This window comes from Schistocerca americana, chromosome 4 (genome assembly GCF_021461395.2).
Source record: "Schistocerca americana isolate TAMUIC-IGC-003095 chromosome 4, iqSchAmer2.1, whole genome shotgun sequence".
Taxonomy (NCBI): domain Eukaryota; kingdom Metazoa; phylum Arthropoda; class Insecta; order Orthoptera; family Acrididae; genus Schistocerca; species Schistocerca americana.
Window position 1 is genome coordinate 665,735,635 of NC_060122.1, and position 23,995 is coordinate 665,759,629.

Here is a 23,995-nt window from a genome sequence, read left to right on the forward strand (position 1 = left end):
CTATATCCTTTCTTTCAGGAGTGCTAGTTCTGCAAGGTTCGCAGGAGAGCTTTTGTAAAGTTTGGAAGGTAGGAGACGAGATACTGGCAGAAGTAAAGCTGTGAGTACCGGGCGTGAGTCGTGCTTTGGTAGCTCAGATGGTAGGGCACTTGCCCGCGAAAGGCAAAGGTCCCGACTTCGAGTCTTGGTCGGGCACACAGTTTTAATCCACCAGGAAGTTTCATATCAGCGCACACTCCGCTGCAGAGTGAAAATCACATTCTGGAAACATCCCCCAGGCTGTGGCTAAGCCATGTTTCCACTACATCCATTCTTTCAGGAGTGCTAGTTCTGCAAGGTTCGCAGGAGAGCTTCTGTAAAGTTTGGAAGGTAGGAGACAAGATACTGGCAGAAGTAAAGCTGTGAGTACCGGGCGTGAGTCATGCTTTGGTAGCTCAGATGGTAGAGCACTTGCCCACAAAAGGCAAAGGTTTCGAATTCGAGTCTCAGTCAGGCACACAGTTTTAATCTGTCAGGAAGTTTCATATCAGCGCACACTCCGCTGCAGAGTGAAAATCTCATTCTGGAAACATTCCCCAGGCTGTGGCTAAGCCATGTCTCCACTATATCCTTTCTTTCAGGAGTGCTAGTTCTGCAAGGTTCGCAGGAGAGCTTCTGTAAAGTTTGGAAGGTAGGAGACGAGATACTGGCAGAAGTAAAGTTGTGAGTACCGGGCGTGAGTCGTGCTTCGGTAGCTCAGATGGTAGAGCACTTGCCCGCGAAAGGCAAAGGTCCCGAGTTCGAGTCTTGGTCGGGCACACAGTTTTAATCTGCCAGGAAGTTTCGTATCAGCACACACTCAGCTAGTGAAAATCTCATTCTGGAAACATCCCCCAGGCTGTGGCTAAGCCATGTCTCCGCTATATCCTTTCTTTCAGGAGTGCTAGTTCTGCAAGGTTCGCAGGAGAGCTTCTGTAAAGTTTGGAATGTAGGAGACGAGATACTGGCAGAAGTAAAGCTGTGAGTACCGGGCGTGAGTTGTGCTTCGGTAGCTCAGATGGTAGAGCACGTGCCCGCGTAAGGCAAAGGTCCCGAGTTCGAGTCTCGGTCGGGCACACAATTTTAATCTGCCAGGAAGTTTCACAATACCAATTTCCAAACAGAAACTGGAAATATAAAAATAATTCTTGAAGATCTGATTAATATAAAAGTGTAATCATTCATTTATTGATGATTTTATTCATTTTGAAGATTATCTTCCCATATGAGATGAAGTCAGCAAACTTCCCAAGGAAACAAGTGAGAAGCACGATGAAAATGTGTAATACTTAAAAATAAATATATTTCATGGTACCTTGGGAACATCACCATTATCATTTGAATTATCTTCAAGACATGGAGGAGGTTATTTCTCACAGTATCCTGAATCCTTCCATATCACCACAGAAGCTGCTACCTATGGATCATAGGGTCCTGGGTTCAATTCCCAGCCGGGTTGTGGATTTTCTCTGCCCGGGGACTGGGTGTTCATGTTGTCCTCATCATTTCGTCATCATCCTCATCATTCGTGACAGTCGCTAGATTGGACTGTGAAAACAATTGGACTCTGAAAAACTTGGGAGTTTGTAAGAGTGCTGATGACCATGCTGTAGAGCGCCCCACAAAACAAACGTCATCAACATCACAGAAGCATTTACCAAATATTTTAAATGGAAACAATAAGCTTTCACAAAATTTGTTTTGTTACTAATACACAGCCAAATTTAAAAGTTGGATCTATTCAGTTTTACTTGAGTGGAATTTCCATACCTTTAAATGAGTGTCGCTGTTCCACTTACACCTGTGAGATTACTGTAAGAAGTAGAAGGCCTGGCTGTTGTCAGTCGGGAATAAAACTGTTTCTGCATGGTACAGATGTGAAGAGCCTGCTTTCATTTCATAAAAACTTGACATACTGTCAAGATGAGAAATGAACAGCAACAGAATTATGAAAAATCTTTTATTACAATATAAAATTGTCCACTATTTACCAGTTTCACACAATTTCAGAACAGCTCAGAATATAGTAGTTGCAGAGCAACAAGTCATTTTCAGCATCCATGAGACACCACCTTAATTGTGATAATGCACACAGAAGTTGAAAATTACTGGTTTCAATGATCTGAATATGTTCCAATACTGAATAAAACTAGTTATCATTGTAAACAGTAGAGTGACACCCGACAGTAAAAAGAAACTTTTCTTATTCTATGTGCACATCATTTCCCATGCAAACACTGAAAAGTCCAGGATGGAATAACAGCAGTATGGAAAGGATAGATTGCTCCTCACCACACAGACTGGGCACTGAGACACTGACAGGCACAATGGAAAAGAATGCTAGAAATATTTCAACTTTCGAACAAAATCCTTCATCAGATATGGAAAACTCCCACACATTCACACAACAAAAACTCACACATACATGGCCACTGTCTCTGGGTGTTAAGACCTGACTGTGACTGCATCTGACATGAGCAGCAATCTAGCTGGGGTGTACACTGAATGTAAGGAAGAGCCATAGGGCAGGGAGGTGGAGGGATAATGGGATAGCAGTGGTGAAATATGCTAGTGTTGTCTTTAGGAGTGTGCAGAGATGTGACGGGGACAGGATAGGACTGCTAAGTACAACACCAAGAAGCTATGCTGGAGGGGAGGGAGGGGGGAGAAAGGGGAGAGGGAAGAGCGAGGAGAGAAGTAGCAAAGAGGAATGGACTCTGTAAGTGCATCCATCCTCAGGGCAGAAGGTGTGTGTAGTACTGAAGTGGAAGCAGGGTAAAGAATAGGCATGTGGAGGGCAGGGACTTGAGGAAATGGACACCTGGGGGGGGGGGGGTTATAGGAATGAAGAATATGCTATTTCCCACCTGTGCAATTCAGAAAAACTGGTGTTAGTGGAAAGATTCCTGATAGCATAGGCTGTGAAGCAGTCATTGAAGTGAAGCATACCATATTGGGCAGAATGTTCAGCAACTGGGTGGTCCAGCTGTCTCTTGTCCACAGTCAGCAATTCATGCAAATAGACAGCCTGTCAGCATTCATGCCCAAGCAGAATGTGGCACAGTGGTTACAGCTAAGTTGGTAGATCACATGGCAGGTTTCACAGGTTGCGCTGCCTTGGATGATGTAGGTGATACCTGTGACAGGACTGGAGTAGGTAGTAATATGAGGATGTATGGTATAAGTCTTGCATCTGAGTCTATTACAGGAATATGAGCAATGAGGCATGGGGTTGGAAGCAGGGGTGAATATGGACATACAATGATATTGTTCAGGTTGAGTGGGTGGCAAAATAGCACTGTGGGAGACTAGGGAGTATATTTTTGATTTCAGGGTAGGATGAAAGACAGCAAACCCTGATGGAGAATGTGATTCAGTTGTTCCAGTCTCATTGTGGCAGGGCAGTGGATATGGGAGGGATGATAGGTGGCTGGTGAGACAAGGCATATGAGTACTGTTTCTGGACAAGACTGACAGAGAACTTTTGGTCTCTGAAGGCCTCATAAAACCCTTGGCATATTTGTAGAGGGACTGCTCACCACAACAGATGTGATGACAATATGTGGCTGGGCTGTATGGAAGGGACTTTTTGGTGTGGAATTGATAGCAGTTGTCATTGGTGGTTTGTAGATTTGATGTGGACAAAGGAATGACCTAGCTATCCTTGAGTTTGAGGCTACGTTGAGGTAGGTAGCTTTTTGGGCTGAGGACTCCTACCCTCATGGCTCTTACCCCTGCAACAGACACAGATGCATGACCTCTTCAACACATCCTCCCACTACCACTTACTCCAGTCCTATCTCTGGCATTTCCTAACCCATTAAAGGGAGGCATAAACCGAACCACCTATGATGCTACCATTGTGGCTGGCTACTATGCCTCCACAGACAGAGTCTCTACTCTTGTGGACAAACACCTTTGTTTACATCCCATAAAGACACCAACTCTCCACAGTTCCTGCTCTTTTGCCACTTGGCACCCTGCTTGCCACTGCCAATGCCACTGCCCTCGACATTAAGATCTCCAATATCCCCAATGTTTATGATCTTTCTACTACTACTGAATCTCTCTCTCTCTCTCTCTCTCTCTCTCTCTCTCTCTCTCTCTCTCTCTCTGTGTGTGTGTGTGTGTGTGTGTGTGTGTGTGTGTGGTGCGTGCATGTGCTTGGGGTTTAAGCATGCTCAACAGTCAGTGGCCTTACAAATATTAAAAGAAACAAATGTGGATAAAAGGGATAAAACTGTTGTCACACTGTGAGGAGTAAACCTACAAAAAGACATTCACTCACTCACTCATTCCCATCTCATCATCTCACAATCACTACATCTCACACATGATAAGACAATGGAGAAAGGATGGAAGGTGCTATACATGTGATTAAAACGTAAAGAAAATGCAGATGAACTAAGATAACAGCACAGGGATAAGTGACTGGCTGATCACTTAAAAAAAAAAAAAAAAAAAAAAAAAGATGAGGCAGTCTGTAAAATGCCTTTAAGGTGATAAAACTAAAAGTAAAACAACATCCAACTGTCTCCAGACCTACAGCCTCCTTCCTGGTCCAACTATATCCTCATTTCTTTGGAGTCACCTAAAAACAAATCCATGGTACAACAATAGGCACCCATCAGCACCACCCTATGCTAATCTACTAACCTGTTCATGGGTCACATAGAAGAATTCTTCCTAACCACCATGAATACTGAACTTCTCACCAGCGACGGATTCACTGATGACATCTTTATGGTCTAGACTGAGGATGAGGACATGCTATCCACATTCCTCCAGAATCTCAGCAACTCCCCTATTCACTTCATCTGGTCTTTGTCAGATCAACAAGCCACTTCCTTGATGTCAACCTCTGTCTCAAGTGTGTTCACATCAAACTTACCAACTGCCAACAATACCTCCATTTCAACAGCTGCCGCCAGTTCCACGCCAAGAAATCCCTTGTCCCTTCTATAAGTCCAGCCACCTGTTATCATCAATCTGTAGTGATAATCAGTCTTTCTCCAAGTATTCCACATGTTCTACTGAGGTCTTCACAGACTGAAATTACTTTCCCAACCTTTTCCAGAAACAGATCTACCATATGTTATCTCACCACTCAGCTACCATCTCTCATATACTCACTGTTTGGCCATAAGAGAGAACTCTCTTGACTCAGTGCCGCCCAGGACTGGAGCAACTGAATCACATTCTTCGCCAGGGTTTCAACTACCTTTCATCCTGCACTGAAATGAGAAATTTCCTCCCCACCCATCCCTCAGTGGCATTCTGTCATCTATCCAATCTACGAAATATCCTTTTCATCCCTTTTTCACCTCTGCTTGCAATGCCTTGCCCTTCCCTCATATCCCTGTAAGAGGACCAGGTACAAGAACTGTCACATACATCCTCCCACTACCACACCTACTCAGTCCTGTGAGTGGCACTACTAGTCCATTAAAAGCAGGCCACCTTTGAAAGCAGCAATATGATATACCGACTTAGCTGCAACCACGGCATCACATTCTATGTGGGCATGACTAGTAACAAACTATCTGTTTGTATGAATTGCCGCCACCAAACTGTGTCCAAGAGAGAGTTGAACCATCCAGTTGCTGAAGATGCCACCCGACAAGAATTGCTTCACTTAATGCCTGCCTCACAGCTCGTGACATCTGGATTATTCCCACCAACACGAGCTTCACTGCATTGCACTGCAGCAACAAATCATTTGTTCCCATTAACCTCCCCCAACCCCACCCCTCTCCTGGTCTCAATCTTTGCCAGTCCTGTCCTCCACTCATCTACTGCCTATTCCCTTGCCACTTCCCAATGCTGTGCTACATACATTATGTGATCAAAAGTATCTGGACACCTGGCTGAAAATGACTTACAAGTTCTTCGCATCCTCCATTGGCAATGGAGGAATTAAATATGGTGTTGGCCTACCCTTAGCTTTGATGACAGCTTCCACTCTCGCAGTGCTGGAAGGTTTCTTGGGGAATGGTGGCCCATTCTTCATGGAGTGCTGCACTGAGGACAGGTATTGATGTTGGTCGATGAGGCCTGGCACGAAGTCATCATTCCAAAACAAAGCAAAAGTGTTCTATAGGATTCAGATCAGGACTCTGTGCAGGACAGTCCATTATAGGGATGTTATTGTCATGTAACCACTCTGCCACAGGCCATGTATTATGAACAGGTACTCGAGTGTGTTGAAAGATGCAATCACCATCCCTGAATTGCTCTTCAACACTGGGAAGCAAGAAGGTGCTTAAAACAGCAATGTAGGCCTGTGATGTGATAGTGCCATACAAAACAACAAGGGGTGCAAGCCCCCTCCTTGAAAAACACAATATCACAACACCACCACTCTGAATTTTACTGTTGGTACTACACATGCTGGCAGATGACGTTCATCAGGCATTCGCCTCACCCATACCTTGCCATCAGATCTCCACATTGTGTACCACGGTTAGTCACTCCACACAACGTTTTTCCACTGTTCAATTGTCCAATGTTTACATTCCTTACACCAAGTGAGGCGTAGTTTGGCATTTACCGGTATGATGAGTGGGTTATGAGCAGTTGCTCAACCATAAAATCCAAGTTTTTTCACCTCCCACCTAACTGTCATAGTACTTGCAGTGGATCCTGATGCAGCTTGGAACTGCTGTGTGATGATGGTCTGGACAGATGTCTGGCTATTACACATTAGGGCCCTCTTCAACTGTAGGCAGTCTCTGTCAGTAAACAGACTACGTCGGGCTGTACGCTTTATGCTGTACGCATCCCTTCACGTTTCCACTTCACTATCACATCAGAAACAGTGGACCTAGGGATGTTTAGGAGCGTGGAAATCTCACGTACAGACATATGACACAAGTGACACACAATCACCTGATCACGTTAGAAGTCCATGAGTTCCGCGGAGTGCCCCAATCTGCTCTCTCACGATGTCTAATGACTACTGAGGTCACTGATATGGAGTACCTGGCAGTAGGTGGCAGCACAATGCACCTAATATGAAAAACATGTGTTTTAGCGGGCGTCCAGATACTTTTGATCACATAGTGTATGCTTTCTATCCAGCCAAAACACTTAAATGACCATTTTCTCTTCTCTGCTTCTCTCATCTCCCTTTCCCACTCCTCCTCCATCACCCCCACCACAGCCTTCCAATGCTACACTTAGCAGCCTTATTACATCTGCATCACATCCCTGTACAATCCCAAAGGCACCTCTAGTGTCTTTTCGCCCACCCTGCCGTTATCTCTCCTCCTCGTCACATGGCTCTTCCTTACCCCTACTACCCACCCTGGCTAGATTGTTGCTCATGATGGACACAGTTGTTTTTAGGCCTTACTGCCCAGATACAGTGGCATGCTGTGCATTATTTGTTGTTTTATGAATCTGTGTGAGTTTTCTACTTCTGATGAAGGACTTTGTCTGAAAAGTGAAATATTTCTAGTATTCTTTTTGATTGTGCCTGATTGCAACTCAGCACCTCCTCTATGTGGTGAGTAATGATCTATGCTTTCCATGTTGTTTCTATGTTACCATATACACTGTACGGTGTTTTTATTCTCTGTTACTCTACGTCTTTTCAAAAATTCTCATGAGCTAATTTCAGTATTTTAGTTTTAATACTTTTCACAAAACCTAAGATTATACAATAGTATTTTTGTAATAAACCACAGACCTTGCTGAGATGGGCTAGGTTGCATACCTCAACTATATAGGTAGCCATACCTTGGAAGACCATAGACGCATCTATAGCTAGGGGTAAGATAGATACCACTTATTCAAAAATTAAGGAGACCTTTTGACAAAATAAAAGGAGATTATGAACATGAAGAGCTCAGATTGAAAGCCATTACTAAGCAAAGAAGGGAAACCTGAAAGGTGGAAGAAAAATTGAGGGACTATACAAGTAAAATTAACTTGAAGACAATATTATAGACAAGGAAGAGGATGTTCTAACCCTGTAGCATGAGCACATGTAATCAAACAGCGTGCAATACAAGTGCCTCCATGGCTGGCACAGAGAGGTCACATTTGCAACCTGGGCAGACAGTGCAGCGAACAGTGTGCATGTGCACAACAGCCCAATATAAGCCACGAATGCCCAATTCTCAACCTCACTTACATTTACTTACTTATTGTATGCTCACCTACAAGACTGTATACTGATGTGTTCTATAGTTATGAGACTTTGTATTGTCCTATACTTCATTCAGTGTTGTTGTGAATCTCTTTATGTGGAAGTAGAATAAAACTTGGTTGGTGCTACTTCTGATATTATGTCTGTTCAGCATTACAAGATATTGGGCAGTAAGTGTGGTATTCTATCCAGCACATTTACTTCTTAGTTTTATATACAGCCAAACAATTTTGCAGCCTCACTGATATGCCAGGTTCCACCACTATTGATTGAACCTCTACCATTTCCTTCTTAAGATGATTCAGCAGACGATTGGGATGCTTATGAAAAATGCCTTTCATAACATTTTCAAACTTCAGGGGTTGCCGACCACAACTTGTATAAGGCTTTACTTTTGTCACAGATTTCTCCTGATGTTTATCACCTTTTGTGTCATCCAGGCCCTCTTCAGGTACAGCTAGTCTCTCATTTAATGAAATGTGTCAGTTGCCCACTAATTATCATTGCACACATAGTCAAGTTATTGCTGCTTGCATTGATTTCTACCATTATCAAAAGTGACCACAGCAGTTGTACAAAAATTCAATGGCTCACGATGCAATAGTACGTCTGGCACTTGATAGGGGAGTTTGTGAACAAGCTTCACAATATGAAAATCCTTCTCTCACAGATATCTAGGGCAGTGGGACAAAAGATAGAAGCCTGGTGTGCAGTAGCTGCTATTGCTTTCTTGCCTCCTCAGCCACAGTCAGTCAACTCACGGGGGATGACGACATCATGGCTGTGCAACTGCAGCCACCACACTGCATAGGGCAGTGCTGTGCAAAGCAGCAGCAGCAGTGCTCCTCTTCCGTCATGCCCTTAATGTTTTGCTCAACATGGGCAAGCCGTGTGTGTTAAGTCAAAAAAGCAAGTCGACTTGGGTGAAGCAGTGACTTTGTTAAATTCACAAATTTATGTGGATCTTGGGTCACTGGCATAATCCCGTGTCTCTTGTTGGTTGGTGAGTATAACAAACAACAAATACCCATTCTGGGACAGTTTTCTACTTCCATAGTGTGAAAAGCATTTGTTTGGCCTTTGATCTTCCTAGTAGTGGATGATGCCAACACTGAAATTTATTTGGGTTATACGCCTTAAAAATTTTTGCGTTCTCTATTTCTCACAAAGTGCATCTGATATTCAACCAAGTTCTGCTCCAACATCCGAATTCACTCTGCTCAGAACATTTCTCCCTGGTTTTGGAAGGTTCAGGGTGTGTTACCAACTTCAAGGCTCACATCACAATGAAACCGATGGCACAACTGCGTTTTTTCGTGCACACCCAGCCTCAATAGCATTACGGTGGCAAGTCAAATTGGAACTAGATTAATTTACATATTGGGATGTTATCACACCTGTCTCTCCTAGTGAATGGTCTATTATATTGTTAATTATCAAAAAACCTAAAAGCAACATTCAGCTCTGTGGTGATTTTAAAATGTCTGTAAATTCACAGTCTGTTATTGATACCTATCCCTTACCCCATCAGGATAAATTCTTAGTATGGCTTTCCAGAGGCCAATATTGTTTGAAAATGGTCTTGTTAGAAACTTACTTACAACTGCCTCTGGATGATGATTTCAAATGCGTCTTTGAAGTGTATACCCCTTTCAGGTTATATCAATATTAGCGCCTGCAATTTGATGTGGCTAGCACCCTTGCCTTTCTCAAATGTATTTTGGAGCAACTCATGGCCTCGGCCTCCATGCCGGAGTGCATTAACTACCTGGACGATATTGTTCCCCAACAGATGAATGTTTGCAGAACCTTTGTGCCTTGTTCATGGTGCAACAAGCTGCTAGTTTCAAATGTATCCAGACAAATAACATTTTTTTCAGCTGTCTATCATCTATCTCATTTTTCAAGTCTCGTATGCTGGCAGTAAGCCTTTAAGCTAGCATGTTGATGCAATTACAGCTTTGCTGTGAATAAAAGTCTCTCAGTGTACATGCCACATCAATTCAGAATAAAACTCCAAGCTTTCGACCACTACCTCCATGATTGACGTCAGGGCTAAAACTGACTGTCGTGAACTATTATATGCAAAGGACCGCTTCTGATTGGCTGTAATACGTCACAACAACAGCAATATGGTGCATAGTGAAGTGGTGCCCCCTACTCCCATTGATGTACTTTCTATCCCGCGTTGCTTGCAGCGCCATCCCTTGAATCAGGAAGTAAAGTGCGGGAAGCTTTCCTCTGCGATTTTTCTTTATCCAGTGTACTCTTCAAGGTGTTGTAAGTGCATAACCATTGTCTCTGTTAAAGTTATTATCGCTAAGTCTAATTTCGACTGCTTCCCGGATTACAGAGTCCCAGTAATTCGATGCGTGGGCTATTACTCTCGTTTCTTCAAATAAAATCTTATGCTTGTTAAGCAGGCTATGCTCAGGCACCGCAGATTTTTCCAAATACCTGTATTTCAGGTGGCGCTGGTGCTTGATGCAGCGGTCGGCAACGGTTATTACCGACTGGCCCACGTAATTCTTGCCGCATTCGCAAGGAATACTACAAATTCCTGGCATCCTTAAGCAGAGACTATCTTTGACTGGTCTCAACATATCCTTAATTTTCCTAGGTGGTCAGAAAACTGGTTTTATTCCTTGCCTCTTAAGGACTCTGCCTATCCTGCTTGTTGTAGCACCGCAAAATGGAAGCCGTGCTATGTGTTGGTCCTCTTCTTGTTTATGGGCGGAATCGTGTCTTACTTTCTTGGACAATACTGATTTAATTTCACCGGCAGAATAACCATTTCTCTTGAAAACAGTCATCAAATGGTTAATCTCGGGACCAAGGTGGTCCTTGTCAGAAATAGTCCTGGTTCTGTGTACTAAAGTATTCAGCATAGCTCTCTTCTGAGACAGATGATGGAAGCTGTGGCTATGCAGATATAATTCTGTATGCACTGGCTTCCTGTACACAGAATGGCCCAGCTTTGCTATGTCCTACAAATCCACAAATGTCAAAGAATCACAAGCCTTTCTTGGAAAGGTTGTGCACTACCATAAATTTCTCCCTCATGCAGCCACATTGGCCCATCCACTTCATGCTGTCTTACATAAAAATGTTCCTTTTCACCGGCTGCCCACCTGACAGCATGCTTTTACCCTATAAAGATCCAAATTACACTCAGCACCATACTTGATTACTTTCCAATCAGATCAACATCTTATTTTGGCAAAAGGTGCCTCCCAGTGCAGCCTTGGGGCAGTGTGCATGCTTTCAAAACTCTGAATCAGGTGCAACAACACTTCTGGCAACTAGAAAAAGAAGCCTTGCTATTTTGTATGTGCTCATAAAGGCTCATGTTATGATACAGCTCTAAATTTCATTTGATCACAAATTATAAACCTCTGGTTTCTCTTTTCAATCTCTCAACATCTTTACTGGACAAAGCAGTCCATCATCTGCAATGCTATAACTATGAGATTCATTTCCAACTCACATCCCAATACACTAATTCGGATGCTCTTTCTCAATTGCCAATTGACCCCAATCCAACATTTGCTCAGAATTAAATGTTGCATTTCCATTTAGACAAAAAGCCAAAAACAGCATGGATGGTTTTCCCATTACCAGTTCTTGGATTTTGGCAGCTGTCGTGGCTGGTTCTGTCTTACATCAAGTTTTCCACCTTTTCCACAATGATTGGCTGAATAAACTACCAGGCCAAGGATCAGGTTCTTTGCATAATTAATGTGCTCTCCACCACCATTCCCAGTTCTTGATAGTGTGTTACTGTCAAGGATTAAAGTAGATGACAGCTTCATTGTAAACCTAGCTCAAATATCAGACTGTTTAAATGAATTCTTCATAAATGTGGCAAAATCAGATGTTGATGTAGTGGAGTATCAGAGTAAAGTAAATCCCTTTGGACTGAGCCAAGAAGCTAGTATCTTACGGATTTAAAAAAAGTCACAATAACGGATGTGAAAAATGTTATATTATCATTAAAAATAAAAACTCTGCTGGGTGTGATGGGATACACACTAATGTGATTAAAACAGTGTGTAACATAATAGCACCTCCCGTAACTAAAATATTCAACCAGTCTTTTGAAGATGGATGCTTTACCAATATTTTGAAGTATGCCAAAGTCAGACCTCTGTTCAAGAAAGTTCCAAGGGAAGCCATGGAAAACCATCGCCCTTTTTCTGTTCTTCCAGTCCAGTCAAAAGTGTTAGAGAAAGTAGCAAACCAGGTCAAAAATATTGTTGTAAAAATGATATTATTATAAGTAACCAATCTGGATTTCAACCAGTAAAAAAACTCTCTGGATGCTGTGAATAACTTTATTGAAAAGACATGCAAATCACTGGGCCAGAGGAGTAAAGTTGCATGTATCTTCTGTGATCTCATGAAAGCATTTGACTCTGTGAACCATGACTTGCTTATCTACAAATTAGACAAATATGGGATTAAGGAAAATGCTCTAAATTGGCTAACATAATACTTACACAACAGAAAACAAAGGATAACAATCACCTCAGATAGGCAAGGCATGTCTCAAGGCTCCATTTTGAGGCTAATCCTGTTCCTATTCGACATAAATGACTTATCCATAAATATAAATTCTCCATCAGTTCTGTTTTGCAGACAATACTTCTGTGTTACTAGACGACAAACTTCCAAGCTCCATTGTAAGCACACTGGATACCCTGGGAAACTGGTTCCAGTTAAATGGGTTGAAACTGAACATTGCAAAAACCCATATGGCACATTTCAAAACCAAATATTGAAAATGTGTGAAGCTTAAAATACAACATAACAATCAGCTTATGAAAGAAGTTGACATGGTCAAATTCCTGGGACTAAATGTGGACAAGAACTTAAGCTGGAATACACATACTGACTTCCTATAAAATAAACAATGCTGTTTTGCCTTTTCAATGCAAATACTAGCAAATTCCACTGACATGAGTACACAAAAATTGCTTATCATAGTTATTTTGGATCTGTCATTAGATATGGGACAATTTTCTGGGAAAGTTCAAGAAGTGTGTCTCAAATACTGAAACTGCAAAAGAAAATTGTCAGATACATGTACACTGCACAACAAACAGAGTCATGTTGCCTCATTATTTTAGAAACTACAAATCCTAACTGTTCCCTCCATATACATTTATGAAATTATAATCTTCCTACGTAGCAGTAAAAAATTATTTGAGGAGAATCATTTTAAACACATATATAACATGAGAAATAAAAATAATTTTATGCTACCCACACACCAGTTGAAATAATGTGCACAGACTCCACATTATATGGGGATGACAATATACAGGGTGAGTCACCTAACGTTACCACTGGATATATTTCATAAACCACATCAAATACTGACGAACCGATTCCACAGACCAAACGTGAGGAGAGGGGCTAGTGTAATTGTTTAATACAAACCAGACAAAAATGCACGGAAGTATGTTTTTTAACACAAACCTACATTTTTTTGAATGGAACCATGTTAGTTTTGTTAGCACATCTGAACATATAAACAAATACGTAATCAGTGCCGTTTGTTGCATTGTAAAATGTTAATTACATCCGGAGATATTGTAACCTAAAGTTGACACTTGAAACCTCCGACGTTCAGTTGCGTGTTGTAACAAACAGCTGCAACATACATCATGTTTCTACAGAATGATCTGCCAACGTTGCTCGAAAATGTCCCACTGGAAACGCATTGACGTATGTGGTATCAGCATGATGGTGCACCTGCACATTGCGCAATTAACACTAGGCTGACCCTTGACAGGATGTTCGACGGGCGTTTCATAGGACGTGGAGGACGCATAAATTGGCCAGCTCATTCTCCTGATCTTACACCTCTCGACTTCTTTCTGTGGGGTATGTTAAAGGAGAATGTGTACCGTGATGTGCCTACAACCCCAGAGGATATGAAACAACATATTGTGGCAGCCTGCGGTGACATTACACCAGATGTACTGCGGCGTGTATGACATTCACTACGCCAGATATTGCAATTGTGTACAGCAAATGATGGCCACCACATTGAACATCTATTGGCCTGACATGTCGGGACACACTCTATTCCACTCCGTAATTGAAAACGGAAACCACGTGTGTACGTGTACCTCACCCCTCATGGTAATGTACATGTGCGTCAGTGAAAAAGACCAATAAAAAGGTGTTAGCACGTGGACGTAATGTGCTGTTCCAGTCTCTTCTGTACCTAAGGTCCATCATCGTTCCCTATGGATCCCTATGTAATTCGGTGCTCTCCGATACACACGATCGAACAGCGGAGGAGTGGTACTCATGCGTCAACTTTATGTTACAATATCTCCGGATGTAATTAACATTTTACAATGCAACAAACGGCACTGATTACATATTTGTTTATATGTTCAGATGTGCTAACAAAACTAATGGGGTTCCATTTAAAAAAACGTAGGTTTGTGTTAAAAAACATACTTCCGTGCATTTTTTTATGGTTTGTATTAACCAATTACACTAGCCCCTCTCCTCACGTTCGGTCTGTGGAACGATTTGTCAGTATTTGATGTGGTTTACGAAATATGTCCAGCAGTAATGTTAGGTGATTCACCCTGTATAACAAGTTAATGGGCAAAAACGTATTTATTATGAAGCCAGAAATTTTCAAAATGAGGCTACAGCAGATTCTGTGGGAGGAATGCTACTATTCAGTAGAGGAATTCATAGAAGATGAAATGATAATTAGAGCAAGGAGAAATTAAGTGTTAGATTTTACTGTATGTATATATAACAAAATTGTATTATTATTATGATGCTGTTTGTTAATGTCAGCTGTTCCGTGTTCATGGTGAGATTTTAGTGCAATTTTGACATTTATCCTGTATCTGAATCAAACAGGTATGTTATGAGACGAATAAGACACAATTCACAAAAAGAGTACGCAGCCAGGATAGTGATCCCATCCACACTGCAGCATGACGTCATGCAAGTTCTCCACCTGGAACATTGGGGTGTCTATCATACATAACATAACTGCTGACCCACTGCCATGTGTTTTGGCCTGGTGCTGATAATCAGATCACACACATTGTGACAGCCTGTCCACAGTGCACCATCCATCAGGAGGCACCATAGGCCTCTCTTTTCCCATGGCCACCCCCCCCCCCCTCCCCCTCCCCCAGTGCACCTCTGCAGGTATTCATGCTGATTTTGTCAGTCTATTTCTCATTTTGGCTTGCAGTAGTTTAGTAGTTGATGCTTTCTCAAAATTTCCTGATTTGGTTTGTTGCCCATCCACGTCCACAGCAGCTAAGGTCGCAGACCTCTCAAAGATATTTTTCTCAGAAGGACTGTTGTATATGCTTTAGTGAACAAAGGCCCACACTTTGTGTCTCAAGATTTTTAAGATTTTTGTACAAAGAGTGGCATCCAGTATGTTATGGCCCCTCCCTTTCATCCTCAGTCCAATGGAGAGGTGGAGTGGCTGGTCCAGACATTCAAAACCCAGATAAAAAAATACAGCACTGAATCTTCTCCCAAGGAAGCCCTTGGTAGGTTCTTGAGCTCATGTAGGTTCACTCCAGCCAGCAACCATAGTGCTGCAGAGCTGCTTCACAGTCGCCAGCGCCATACGCTACTTCATCTTCTCTAGCCAATGCCCAGCCACCTGATGGGATCTGCCTTGTATTGCCGAGTGTCTGCGTGGACATGGATACAGCACCAGTGCTCCCGTATGGCATCTCGCACAGAAGTGGCAATGCCTGTCCACACCCGTGCCACTTCAGACCATATTCTCCAATGCCAGCATGCCCCCTCTCCAATAGTTGTCACCTACTGATGAAGACATTGACATCTCCATAGTGAACACTTTTCCCCAAGGGGGAAGGAGTATTGTAACCCTGGAGCGTGAGTGTGCATAATCCAACAGTGCATGATACAAAAGTGCCTCCACAACAGGACAGTCAGTGCAGCAAGTTCTGTGCTGTGTGCACAACAGCCCAATATAAGCCAAGTGTGCTGGGCCCTCAGCCTAATGTATGTCTACTTACTTAGTCATGCTCACCTATGAGACTGTATATTGATGTGTTCTGCGGTTCTGAGACTTTGTACCATTCCATACTTCAGTCGGCGTTATTGTGAATCTCTTCATGTGGAAGCAGAATGAAACTTAATTGGTGTTACTTCTGATATTGTGTCAGTACAAAGTTGCACAAGAAGGAGTAGATGAAGATGATATGGGAGATGTGATAATACAGGAGGAATTTGACAGAACACATTGAAACAAGGCAACAGAAGTGGATGACAGTCCCTCAGAACTACTGATATCATTGGAAAAGCTAATCATGACAAAACTATTGCATTTGGTGTGCAAGATATATGAGGCAGGTGAAATACCTTCAGACACCAAGAAGAATGTAATAATTCAAATTCCAAAGACATCAGGTGCTGACAGGTATCAATATTAAACTTCCAGTTTAACAAGTCTTAGTTGCAAAATACTGAAATGAATTATTTATAGAAGAATGGAAAAGCTGGTAAAAGCCCCCTCAAGCCAGTGTGCTCCCTGCTGTCGTTGGATAAGCAGCTGCAGCAGCAAGTGTATACTCCTAGCTCACTCATTTGCTACATAGTTTAATTCTTAATTTCTTTGCGTGTTTTTGGTACTTGCATTGTCTAATTCATAAATTTCTGGCGTATTATAGTATTTGAGAGTTGTAGCATCGCGTTTTAGTACCTGAATAGTGTAAATTCGCGTAGTCGTCTGTCTTCTGTTTTTGTTTTGAACGGCCAGTGTCGGTTGGTCACAGTTAGTGTGCTCCCTGCCGTCGTTGGATAAGCAGCTGCAGCAGCAAGTCGTATATTCCTAGTTCACTCATTTGTTACATAGTTTAATTCTTAATTTCTTTGCGTGTTTTTGGTACTTACATTGTCTAATTCATAAATTTCTGGCATATTATAGTATTTGAGAGTTGTAGCATCGCGTTTTAGTACCTGAATAGTGTAAATTCGCGTAGTCGTTTGTCTTCTGTTTTTGTTTTGAACGGCCAGTGTCGGTTGGTCAGTCAGTGTGCTCCCTGCCGCCATTGTATAAGCAGCTGCAGCAGCAAGTCATATACTTCTAGCTCACTCATTTGCTACATAGTTTAATTCTTAATTTCTTTGCGTGTTTTTGGTACTTGCATTGTCTAATTCATAAATTTCTGGCGTATTATAGTATTTGAGAGTTGTAGCATCGCGTTTTAGTACCTGAATAGTGTAAAATCACGTAGTCTCCTTCCGCCGCCGGGCAGTGTGTCAGCAGTGCGCAAGTAGCAGCATTACTGCATTTACTAGGCAATCTTGTATTTTAATAACCGTTTAAATTTTGTGTTGATTTGTTTGCGCTCTCTGTAGATTAGTTCAGACGTTCTTTGCACAACGGTTTTTAGCATGGATAGGGACTGCAACTGCTGTGTTCGGATGCAGGCTGAGTTGGCATCCCTTCGTTCCCAGCTTCAGGCAGTGTTGACTTCGGTCACACAGCTTGAGGCTGTTGCCAATGGGCATCACTGTGGGGTTCCGGATGGGGGTTTGTCGGGGACGACCAGCTCGTCCCACGCATCCCCCGATCGGACTACGACTGTGGTTGCCTGGGATACTGCCCGCATTGAGGCTGATCCTTCACCTGTGGTAGAGTGGGAGGTCGTCTGAAGGTGTGGCAGGGGGTGAAAGACATTCCGGAGGGCTGAACGGAAGGCCTCTCCAGTTTGTCTGACGAACCGGTTTCAGGCTCTGTCTCAGGCTGATACTGATCTTCGGCCTGATATGGCTGCTTGTCCTGTTCCAGAGGTTGCCCCTCAGTCTGCAAGATCTGGGCGGTCGCAGAGGGTGGGCTTACTGGTAGTTGGGAGCTCCAACGTCAGGCGTGTAATGGGGCCCCTTAGAGATATGGCAGCAAGAGAGGGGAAGAAAACCAATGTGCACTCCGTGTGCATACCGGGGGGAGTCATTCCAGATGTGGAAAGGGTCCTTCCGGATGCCATGAATGGTACAGGGTGCACCCATCTGCAGGTGGTCGCTCATGTCGGCACCAATGATGTGCGTCGCTATGGATCCGAGGAAATCCTCTCTGGCTTCCGGTGGCTATCTGATTTGGTGAAGACTGCCAGTCTCGCTAGCGGGATGAAAGCAGAGCTCACCATCTGCAGCATCGTCGACAGGACTGACTGCGGACCTTTGGTACAGAGCCGAGTGGAGGGTCTGAATCAGAGGCTGAGACGGTTCTGCGACCGTGTGGGCTGCAGATTCCTCGACTTGCGCCATAGGGTGGTGGGGTTTCGGGTTCCGCTGGATAGGTCAGGAGTCCACTACACGCAACAAGCAGCTACACGAGTAGCAGGGGTTGTGTGGCGTGGGCTGGGCGGTTTTTTAGGTTAGATGGCCTTGGGCAAGTACAGAAAGGGCAACAGCCTCAACGGGTGCAGGGCAAAGTCAGGACATGCGGGGACCAAGCAGCAATCGGTATTGTAATTGTAAACTGTCGAAGCTGCGTTGGTAAAGTACCAGAACTTAAAGCGCTGATAGAAAGCACCGAAGCCGAAATCGTTATAGGTACAGAATGCTGGTTGAAGCCAGAGATAAATTCTGCCGAAATTTTTACAAAGGTACAGACGGTGTTTAGAAAGGATAGATTGCATGCAACCGGTGGTGGAGTGTTCGTCGCTGTTAGTAGTAGTTTATCCTGTAGTGAAATAGAAGTGGACAGTTCCTGTGAATTATTATGGGTGGAGGTTACACTCAACAACCGAGCTAGGTTAATAATTGGCTCCTTTTCCCGGCCTCCCGACTCAGCAGCATTAGTGGCAGAACAACTGAGAGAAAATTTGGAATACATTTCACATAAATTTTCTCAGCATGTTATAGTCTTAGGTGGAGATTTCAGTTTACCAGATATAGACTGGGACACTCAGATGTTTAGGACGGGTGGTAGGGACACAGCATCGAGTGACATTATACTTAGTGCACTATCCGAAAATTACCTCAAGCAATTAAACAGAGAACCAACTCGTGGAGATAACATCTTGGACCTACTGATAACAAACAGACCCGAACTTTTCGACTCTGTATGTACAGAACAGCGAATCAGTAATCATAGGGCCGTTACAGCATCCCTGAATATGGAAGTTAGTAGGAATACAAAAAAAGGGAGGAAGGTTTATCTGTTTAGCAAGAGTAATAGAAGGCAGATTTCAGACTACCTAACAGATCAAAACGAAAATTTCTGTTCCGACACTGACAATGTTGAGTGTTTATGGAAAAAGTTCAAGGCAATCGTAAAATGCGTTTTAGACAGGTAAGTGCCGAGTAAAACTGTGAGGGACGGGAAAAACCCACCGTGGTACAACAATAAAGTTAGGAAACTACTGCAAAAGCAGAGAGAGCTTCACTCCAAGTTTAAACGCAGCCAAAACCTCTCAGATAAACAGAAGCTAAACGATGTCAAAGTTAGCGTAAGGAGGGCTATGCGTGAAGCGTTCAGTGAATTCGAAAGTAAAATTTTATGTACCAACTTGACAGAAAATCCTAGGAAGTTCTGGTCTTACATTAAATCAGTAAGCGGCTCGAAACAGCATATCCAGACACTCCAGGATGATGATGGCATTGAAACAGAGGATGACACGCGTAAAGCTGAAATACTAAACACCTTTTTCCAAAGCTGTTTCACAGAGGAAGACCGCACTGCAGTTCCTTCTCTAAATCCTCGCACAAAGAAAAAAATGGCTGACATCGAAATAAGTGTCCAAGGAATAAAAGAGCAACTGGAATCACTCAACAGAGGAAAGTCCACTGGACCTGACGGGATACCAATTCGATTCTACACAGAGTACGCGAAAGAACTTGCCCCCCTTCTAACAGCCGTGTACCGCAAGTCTCTAGAGGAACGGAAGGTTCCAAATGATTGGAAAAGAGCACAGGTAGTCCCAGTCTTCAAGAAGGGTCGTCGAGCAGATGCGCAAAACTATAGACCTATATCTCTGACATCGATCTGTTGTAGAATTTTAGAACACGTTTTTTGCTCGAGTATCATGTCGTTTCTTGGAAACCCAGAATCTACTATGTAGGAATCAACATTGATTCTGGAAACAGCGATCGTGTGAGACCCAACTCGCTTTATTTGTTCATGAGACCCAGAAAATATTAGATACAGGCTCCCAGGTAGATGCTATTTTTCTTGACTTCCGGAAGGCGTTCGATACAGTTCCGCACTGTCGCCTTATAAACAAAGTAAGAGCCTACGGAATATCAGACCAGCTGTGTGGCTGGATTGAAGAGTTTTTAGCAAACAGAACACAGCATGTTGTCTACAGACGTTAAAGTAACCTCTGGCGTGCCACAGGGGAGTGTTATGGGACAACTGCTTTTCACAATATATATAAATGACCTAGTAGATAGTGTCGGAAGTCCCATGCGGCTTTTCGCGGATGATGCTGTAGTATACAGAGAAGTTGCAGCATTAGAAAATTGTAGCGAAATGCAGGAAGATCTGCAGCGGATAGGCACTTGGTGCAGGGAGTGGCAACTGACCCTTAGCATAGACAAATGTAATGTATTGCGAATACATAGAAAGAAGGATCCTTTATTGTATGATTATATGATAGCGGAACAAACACTGGTAGCAGTTACGTCTGTAAAATATCTGGGAGTATGCGTGCGGAACGATTTGAAGTGGAATGATCATATAAAATTAATTGTTGGTAAGGCGGGTACCAGGTTGAGATTCATTGGGAGAGTCCTTAGAAAATGTAGTCCATCAACAAAGGAGGTGGCTTACAGAACACTCGTTCGACCTATATTTGAGTATTGCTCATCAGTGTGGGATCCGTACCAGATCGGGTTGACGGAGGAGATAGAGAAGATCCAAAGAAGAGCGGCGCGTTTCGTCACAGGGTTATTTGGTAACCGTGATAGCGTTACGGAGATGTTTAACGAACTCAAGTGGCAGACTCTGCAAGAGAGGCGCTCTGCATCGCGGTGTAGATTGCTCGCCAGGTTTCGAGAGGGTGCGTTTCTGGATGAGGTATCGAATATATTGCTTCCCCCTACTTATACCTCCCGAGGAGATCACGAATGTAAAATTAGGGAGATTAGAGCGCGCACGGAGGCTTTCAGACAGTCGTTCTTCCCGCGAACCATACGCGACTGGAACAGGAAAGGGGGGTGATGACAGTGGCCAGTAAAGTGCCCTCCGCCACACACCGTTGGGTGGCTTGCGGAGTATAAATGTAGATGTAGATGAAATATCAGTTTGGGTTCTGGAGAACTGTAGGAAGATGCAATACAACATTGACCCTACATCTTACCTTACAAGTTGGACTAAAGAAAAGAAAACCTATTATTATTATTATTATTATTATTATTATTATTTTTTTTTTTTTTTTTTAATCATTTATGGACTTAAAAGCTTAGTTGGAATGTACTCTGAAATTCTCAAAATACAGAAAGTGAAAGGTTATTTATAACTTGTACAGAAGCCAGACAGCAGTTACAAAGAGTCAAAGGGCATGGAGGGAAGTAGCAGTTGCAAAGAGAGTGAGATGGGGTCATAGCCTACCTCTGTTGTTATTAAATCTGTACATTCAGCAAGCAGTACAGAAAACAAACAAAAAAAATTTGGAGCAGGAATTAAAAAAGTTCAGCGAGCAGAACAAATACTTTGAGGTTCTCTGATGAAACTGTAATTCTGTCAGAGATAGCAAAGGACTTGGAAGAGCATTTGAATTGGATGCACAGTGTCATGAAAGGAGGACATAATATGGTTGGTTGGTTGGTTTGTGGGGGTTAAAGGGACCAGACTGCTACGGTCATTGGTCCCTGAGGACATAATATGAACACCAACAAAACTAAAAGAAGGGTAATGTTGTTGAATTAAATCAGAATATTCTGAGGGAACTGTATTAGGAAACAAGACACTAAAAGTAGTAGATGTATTCTGCCACTTTTGATAGCAAATTAACTGATGATGTTCAGTGTGGTGAATATGTAAAATGAAGAGTGGCTATAGTCCAAGGAAATAATTTCTGAAAAAGAGAAATTTTTTAACATCCAAGATAAATTTAAGTGTTAGAAAATCTTTTCTGAAGCTACTTGTCTAGATGTAGCCTTGTATGAAAGTGAAATGTGGACAATAATAAGTCAGACAAGAATTATAAGCTTTTGAAATGTGGTGCTACGGAATTCTGAAGATTATGTGGACAGATCACATAACTATTATGGAGATACTGAACAGAATTGGGGAGCAATGACTTTTGCTGCACCATCTGATCAAAAGAGGGATCAGTTGACAGCACACATTTTGAGACATCAGGAATCATAAATTTAGTATTCGAGGGAAATCAGGGAATAAAAATTGTAGAGGGAGACCAAGAGAGGAATATAATAAGAAGATTCAAATGGATGTAGGTTGCAAATATAGAGATGAAGAGGCTTGCACAGGATAGAGCAACCTGGAGAGTTTCGTCATACCCATCTTTGGACTGAAGACCACAAAAACAATGTATTGCACTCCCCAACAGAATTCCATTCATGGTTAAATGTATATTTTAGAATAAATCAGTGTAAGCTTCAAATCTCTGAAATACCAAAAATTATAATGAAGCCAAATAATTTCACTTCAGACAGATTTCACAGTAAGATGTTCTTAAAATATATACTATATGTAATCTTAAATCCTTTCTACCTCTTACCATTAAAGATTCTTTGTCCTTTTCACAGGTCTGCATTTTTCGTGTCAGATCTGCAACAGTAGCTTGAGCCTCTTCAAAAGGTTGCACTAATCTTTTGTTTTCATTTTTAAGTTCACGTAGCTCTTTTTCCATACGGTCTTCATGTTCCTTTGTTTCCTCCATTTGTTCCTGCAATAATTGTTACACATTCTCCATTTGGGTCACACTTACATGGAATTATACTCCGTACATTACGCATAGCATGCACACACAAATTAACATGGTGTGTTTTTTCCAAAATTTCTTAATACTAGTGACTCTGTCCTATAAGGACAAAAATAAAATCACAGCGATACCTTAAGGCTTGCTATAAGTGTCAAATTATTTAAGGTAATATCATTGTAATAGCTCTTTATTTCAGAGAATGCTTTCTCATGATTTTTCATAAGTTCTGTAATGTGTTTGTTTTTTCTTTCTTCCAGCTCTTTGAGTTCCATGTCATACTTCATGCATATATCATTCCGTTGGGTAACAAGTTTTCTTTCATACTTTGCTTCTATTTCTCGAGCTTCTGACTCAAATTTTTCTCTTGCCTTACTAAGTGCTTCACTGTGCTCCTGCAAATGGAAACAAAAATGTGCAGATTATAATCTGAGGTCACAATCTACAAATGCAGTAACAAATAACTCTGAAGCAAGAAATCAGTGATATCAAAATATGAACAAAACAGCCCCCTACCAGTTTGACATTTCTCATTTCTTCTTGATGTGCCAGTTCCTGATCCCTCAGACGGCTCTTCAAGTCTTTCTTGTCTGCCAATAACTCCATTTCTTGATCAGTATAATCATCTTGTGCCATCCTGAGAGAAACCATGCTCTCTGCCTGTCAACAGGGAATCACAGAGGTTATAATTTATTCATTTATTAAATTAACCTGATCTGATTAGGGCCACCAGACCCTCTCTTACATCAGACCAGGCTTTCACCACACATACACCATCATTTTTACATCATAGTTACCTAAGAAATAACAATTTTAATATTAAAAGTAATATGAAAATTATTTGAGTGTCTGAAGTGGCAATGTGAGTAAATGAATAACAAAGTTAATATAGGTAGTGCTT

General features: G+C 42.3%; 1 protein-coding gene across 2 annotated transcripts in view; it reads right to left on the reverse strand.

Annotated features, from left to right (window-relative positions):
• The window catches only part of LOC124613112 (dynein regulatory complex subunit 4), a 139,177-nt gene that overhangs the window by 53,396 nt on the left and 61,786 nt on the right, over positions 1-23,995 (reverse strand). For both annotated transcript variants that reach the window (XM_047141724.1, XM_047141723.1), the window contains exons 6-8: positions 23,611-23,754; positions 23,229-23,489; positions 22,894-23,061 (exon numbers count right to left, since the gene is read on the reverse strand). In XM_047141724.1, coding sequence (XP_046997680.1) covers positions 22,894-23,061; positions 23,229-23,489; positions 23,611-23,754 — 573 coding nt within the window. The remainder of the gene's footprint in view (positions 1-22,893; positions 23,062-23,228; positions 23,490-23,610; positions 23,755-23,995) is intronic.